Source organism: Cynocephalus volans, chromosome X (assembly GCF_027409185.1).
Source record: "Cynocephalus volans isolate mCynVol1 chromosome X, mCynVol1.pri, whole genome shotgun sequence".
Lineage (NCBI taxonomy): Eukaryota > Metazoa > Chordata > Mammalia > Dermoptera > Cynocephalidae > Cynocephalus > Cynocephalus volans.
In genome coordinates, this window is record NC_084478.1 from 68,946,561 (window position 1) to 68,951,819 (window position 5,259).

The 5,259-nt window shown below is 51.4% G+C and overlaps 1 protein-coding gene across 1 annotated transcript; it reads left to right on the top strand.

Annotated features, from left to right (window-relative positions):
- Nucleotides 1–259: 259 nt before the first annotated feature.
- Nucleotides 260–1,895, top strand: LOC134368035 (EZH inhibitory protein-like). The gene is made up of 2 exons (XM_063084651.1): nucleotides 260–1,604; nucleotides 1,642–1,895. Exons 1-2 carry the CDS (start codon nucleotides 260–262, stop codon nucleotides 1,893–1,895), a joined length of 1,599 nt encoding a protein of 532 aa, XP_062940721.1.
- Nucleotides 1,896–5,259: the final 3,364 nt, after the last annotated feature.

A 5,259-nucleotide genomic window follows, 5' to 3' on the forward strand; every position in this document is an offset into this window, starting at 1 on the left:
CGGGTTTAAGAAAGGGGAAATTCCCACTCTTGACCGGGTCACGGCAGACCACCGAGGGGCGGAGCACATCCTCCTGTTTGAAGCCAGATGGCTCTGGGTTGGACGGTTCCGGGGAGAGGTGTCACGTGACATGTGGCTCACCAATCGGAGGCGAGGATTTGGCAGGGCCCGCCCACCCTCCTCACCCCAACGGCCGCGGCTCTACCTCCCGTGATTCGAGCAGCCACGCTCTAGTGCCTCAGAGCGAGAACCTGGCGTTATGGCCACCCGGTCCCAGGGGCAGAAGGAGCAGAAGCTCCAGCAGGGTGAGGTACCCGCAGAGCCGAACGACAAGGCCGCCTGTGCCCCTGGCGAGGCCTGTGGGACCGGCAATCACGATCCTGTCGCCTCGGTCCCCACAGCCTGGAGTGACGACGTGTCTCCCTCGGGCAGTGTCTCCCTGCAGAGCACCCCAGCAGGTTTCTCCACCGCCTCCGTCTCCGCCGCCATTTCCATGGCCGATGAGGACCTGGGGCTGCCGTCCATGGCCTGTGTGCAGGCGAAGAGGCGCTCTGACCTCCAAGGCCGCCGTAGTCCCCACGCAGAGCTTAGACAGGTGGTGCCCAAAACGGACGGCCAGGCCACCCTCGGGCAAGCCCCAGAGGGCACTGGCCAGGCCAGCGGGCACCCGAGCCCCGGGAACGGCCGTCGTAGGGAGCGGCCCTGCCGCCAGCAGCCTGCCCAGGCTCAGAAGCCTCCAGGGCGCCATCTGCCTCAGCCGTCTGGGCTTTCGCCGCCATCTTCTCCAAGGTCTCGGCGCCGCAGCCGCCGCCGCCTCATCCCTCCGACTGCTCCGCAGAGTCCCGCATCCCGCTCAGGGCCTGCCCTCCGCAGTCAAGCAGACGGGGTAGGCGCTGCCCTCCGCGACCGTGCATCTGATCCAGGTCCTGCTCGCCGCAGCTGCACTACTAGCCCGGCAGGGCCTGCCCTCCGCAGACGTGCATCAGGACCAGGCCCTGCCATCCAAGTCCGCGCCACCCGGTCAGACCCTGCTGTCCGACGCCGCCCATCTGCGAAAGGTCCAGCTCCTCGCAGCGGTGCATCCCAGTCTGGTCTTGCTCTCCCCAGCCGCGACACCCCGCCAGGCCCTGCTTCCCACGGCGGTGAATCCGGGTCAGGATCTGCTGTCCGACGCCGATGTTCATCTGCGCCAGGCCCTGCTCTCCGTGGCCGCTCGGCAAGTTCAGGCCTTACTCTTAGCAGCACCAGCACGGCGCCAGGGCCTGTCCTCCAGAGCCGCTCCACCCAGCGAAGGTCAGCCCTTCTCAGCCGCCACTCTCTGTCTGGGCCGGCTGGCGGGAATCCTTCTCCCGCTGGGAGAAGACTGGTTTTTCGGAGCAGCCCAAGCCCTCCTGATCCTCAGGTCCCAAGCCTTGGTTCTCAGCCTACTTGGCATGCAGTCCGTATGCGTGCCTCCTCACCCTCACCTCCTGGTAGGTTCTTTCCTTTCCCTGAGCAATATGGTGAGACCTCCTCCTCCTCCTGTGCCACCTCCTCCTCCTCTTTCACCTCCTCCCCTAGGTCTCCTAGCCGAAGCCCTTCCTCTTCCCCTACTGAGTTTTCTGGCCAGAGCTCCTCTTCCTCGTCCCCATAAGTTTTCAGGCCTGAGCTCCATCTCCACTCCTAGCCCTGCCAGCCTTAGGCGCGCCTTGCTGCCGGAGGTTGATGCCCTGAGCCCTGCCTTTCCAGGAGAGCAGGCCGAAAGGGAGCCCTCACCGCCCTATGCCGCCTGCAGTGTGACCACCCCCTGTGAGCATCCTCCAGGACCCGCGAAGAAAATCAACATCTCCTGCTGCGCTGAATGGGCTGCCTGCTCCGCAGTTGCCTGTGAGATCTCCAGGAGTTCTAGCCATTAACCAGTTCTGAAGCAGTTTTGAAGCCTCCTTTCCCCATGACTCCACCAAGCAGCACTTATCTGCTGTTGGCCCTTGATTCCAGGCCCCCTTCTCCCTCAGAAGGCCCTGTCTTTGGCCCTAAGCCGAGATTTCCATTTTCCAAGTTACTTTTATATAATCAAGTATTTTAATGAATAAAATTAAGATATTGGTTTAATTTAAAAATTGCAGGGTTTTTTTGTTTGTTTGGTGTGGGGGGTGAGGGTCCATAAAACTGTAAATCCTATGTCTTATTTGGAGAATTAAAAGAAGGCTGTGGGCATGCTAAGTGACTCTGGAAAAGAAGTGGAGTATGACACTATCTTATCAATCATTTATTGTCTCTGTTGGAAGAGGAGTTCTGTCCAGGACTTAGTCACTGTATAACATCTTAGCATAGGAGATTTGCAGCCTGGATGAGAAAAAGAGGACAGGGTTTAATCCAAAGTGGCTAGAGAAAAGGAGGTGTGATGGAGATATCCATATCCAGGATTAGGAAAGAGGCTGGCATGGCCAAGTGTTGGGGAGGGGGCGGGAGGATAACCCAGATGGGAGTAGGGAGGCTGGGAGGAAGACCCAGGATCAGGAAGGCAGAACAGCAGGGGTCAGGAGTCTGAGGGGGGAAGGCCTCAAGTTTGTAGAGGAAGGAAGAGTTTGTGTGTTGGCAACAGGGCTCCTGAAGTGGGAGGTCTGGTGTGTGGGAGGGTGTCTTGGGAGGGTGATTCAAGGTTAGTGACTGATGATGGGGAAACGGTCAGATATTTACTGAAAAAAAATGTGTAAATGGATACTTCCAATGTAAAAAAGTAATTGTGACTGAGTTTCTGAGTAGGTATGTGAGCGTGTGTGTGTGTGTGTGTGTGTGTGTGTGTGTGTGTGTGTTTGTGTGTAGACATATTTGGAGAGAAAGGCATGGATATGTGAACAGGGTATGTACCTGATTTTTGGAATAACTGGTGATATGGTCTTAACTTCTATATTATGCACTTTCACCTTGACCCTTGATAGAGTTTGGATGTGCTGTCCCCGCCAAAACTCATGCGAAAATCTGATCCCCAGTGTGACAGTGTTGTAAGCTGTTTCAGTCATGGGGGTGGATCCCTTGCGAATGGATCAATGCTCTCTCTGGAGGGTGGGGGTTGTGAGTGAGTTCTGGCTCTATTACTTCCCACTGGTTGTTTAAAAAGACCCTGACACCGCCTCTTTCTCTTGCTTCCTCTCGCCATGTGATCTGCTGGTAACCTGCTGGCTGCCTACCACTTTCCACCCTGAGCAGAAGCAGCCTGAGGCCCACGCCAGATGCAGCTGTCCCAAAATCGTAAGCCAAATAAACCTCTTTTCTTTATAAATTACCCAGTCTCAGGTATTTCTGTTATAGCAACACAAAATGGACTAAAACAACCCTTTAACTACTTATGTAATGAAACTCACCTCAGCTGCTTTTCAGAAAGTTAAGCTGTGGAAACATGATAGAGACCATATTAAAGGAATAAAGTGGAAAAAAATATATAAACCAAACCAGTTAAAAAAAAAACAAAAAAACTCCCTCTGCCTTTTTTCTCATATTCCTCCTCTCTTTGATTTTCAGGTATGTGATCACTACAGGCATGAACCTGGCCACAAAAGGCCCTAGTCCTGGGCCCCACATTTTAGAGGGTCCCGCTCAGGCCCTGCTCATGCTGTATTCATATCACAAAGCTAAGAGCCCACAGGGACAAGGAGATGTGCCCACCAAGTCCCAATACCATGCCAATTTTGTAGAAACATTCCCTATTGCTGCTTCCAGGTCCTGCAAAGCCTGATTCTCAGGGTCCTTTCTAAGGAAGGGGGAATTGGGCCTATGGTACACGTACTCTTAGGCCCTAACGGTGGCCAAGCAACCAGTCTTTGTGGTAGCAAAGGGTAAACAAAGCTTGGAGGTGCAGGCTGAGGTGTTCTTAGAGTCAGCTGTAAGACTGAGGTGTTCTTAAGAGTCAGCCTACCTCATGGTGTAGGACATATCTGACAGTGGGAGGAAGAGATCAAGGACATGGCCTAGGGGACTTCCATTGTACTTTTGCACCATATGCTGCAAAGGTTAGTGGCTGGCCTATATGCATATAATAAGCTCCATAGCCCAGCCCCAGAGATTAAGAGACACCCAGGGATATATATCTAGGAAGATGAGCCTTGTCCCTGGAGGTGGCCCTGGCCACACAACACTTCCTCATATCCCAGATGTTGAGGGAAGCAATACTTCAGGTCCCAGGTCAGGTTCCTTCCTGCAGTGAGCCAGATTTGTGGGCTGAAGCAGAGATGCCAACTACCCTCCTACATGCTAGCATTTTAGTGTATCTCCTGGGTTTTTAATCTGCTTGGGAGTGGACCTGATTCAATGTCTTTAATTCAAGCATGCCATACCCAAATTTACATAGTCCCTATTGACCACAAGCTCTTCTTCCTTCTCTTGACCTTTGGTCCTTCCCATAGTCCCTTCTTATGAAAGTATCACATGGCAGACCTCCACACTGTGGAATGCAGTGGAAACTTCTCAGATTTCATCATACTTGACCTTTTGGCAGCATTTGGCACAGTTGATCACTCCCCCCTCCTTCACAGATATTGTTCCTTAGTCTTTAGAGACTGCTCTTTTTGTGTTCACCCCACACTCTTCTAGAATTTTCTTACCCCCCACCTCTGAGTGTTGGAGTGCCCGGGCTTCAGGTTTTGGCCTTTTTCCCCTACATACATTGGCTTCCTAGGAAATCCCATCTAGTCTCATGTCTTTAAATATTTTTTTAAGCTTGTGAATCAAAATATTGTGTATCCCCTTCTACCCATTCCCTTATACTCCAGTCATGTATATCCAGCTTCCTAATTAATTTCTTCACTTGAGATGCCTAGAAAGCATCTCAAACTTCGGTAATATGGAGCACTGTCCAGTAGAAATATAATGCTAGCCACACATGTAATCTACAATTTTCTATTAGCCAAATTAAAAAGGTATACAGAAACAGATGATATTAACTTTAATAATTTATTTAACTCCATCTATCCAAAATATTATCATTTTAGCACATAATCAATACAAACATTATTAATGAGATATTTTATACTTTTTTTCCTACTAAGTCTTTGAAATCTGCTGTGCTGTATATTTGGCAATTACAGCATATCTGAATTATGACTGGCCACATTTCAAGTGCTCAGTAGCCACATGTGTGGACATGTGAGAAGAGCTCAGTTTGGACCTTCTCATTTCCTTATTCTCTCTTATTTATTTCCTTTGGCATTATGATTCCACCTCCAACAGTTACTCATCTCTGTGAGTTTCTGTCCTAGAAGGGAGCCCTGCGGTGTCAGTTTT

Excerpts from the sequence above, each read along its gene's own strand:
- LOC134368035 (XM_063084651.1), top strand. The coding sequence starts at position 260 with ATGGCCACCCGGTCCCAGGGGCAGAAGGAGCAGAAGCTCCAGCAGGGT. Across the intron at positions 1,605-1,641 it reads TTCCCCTACTGAGTTTTCTG|GCCTGAGCTCCATCTCCACT; the intron begins GCCAGAGCTCCT and ends ATAAGTTTTCAG.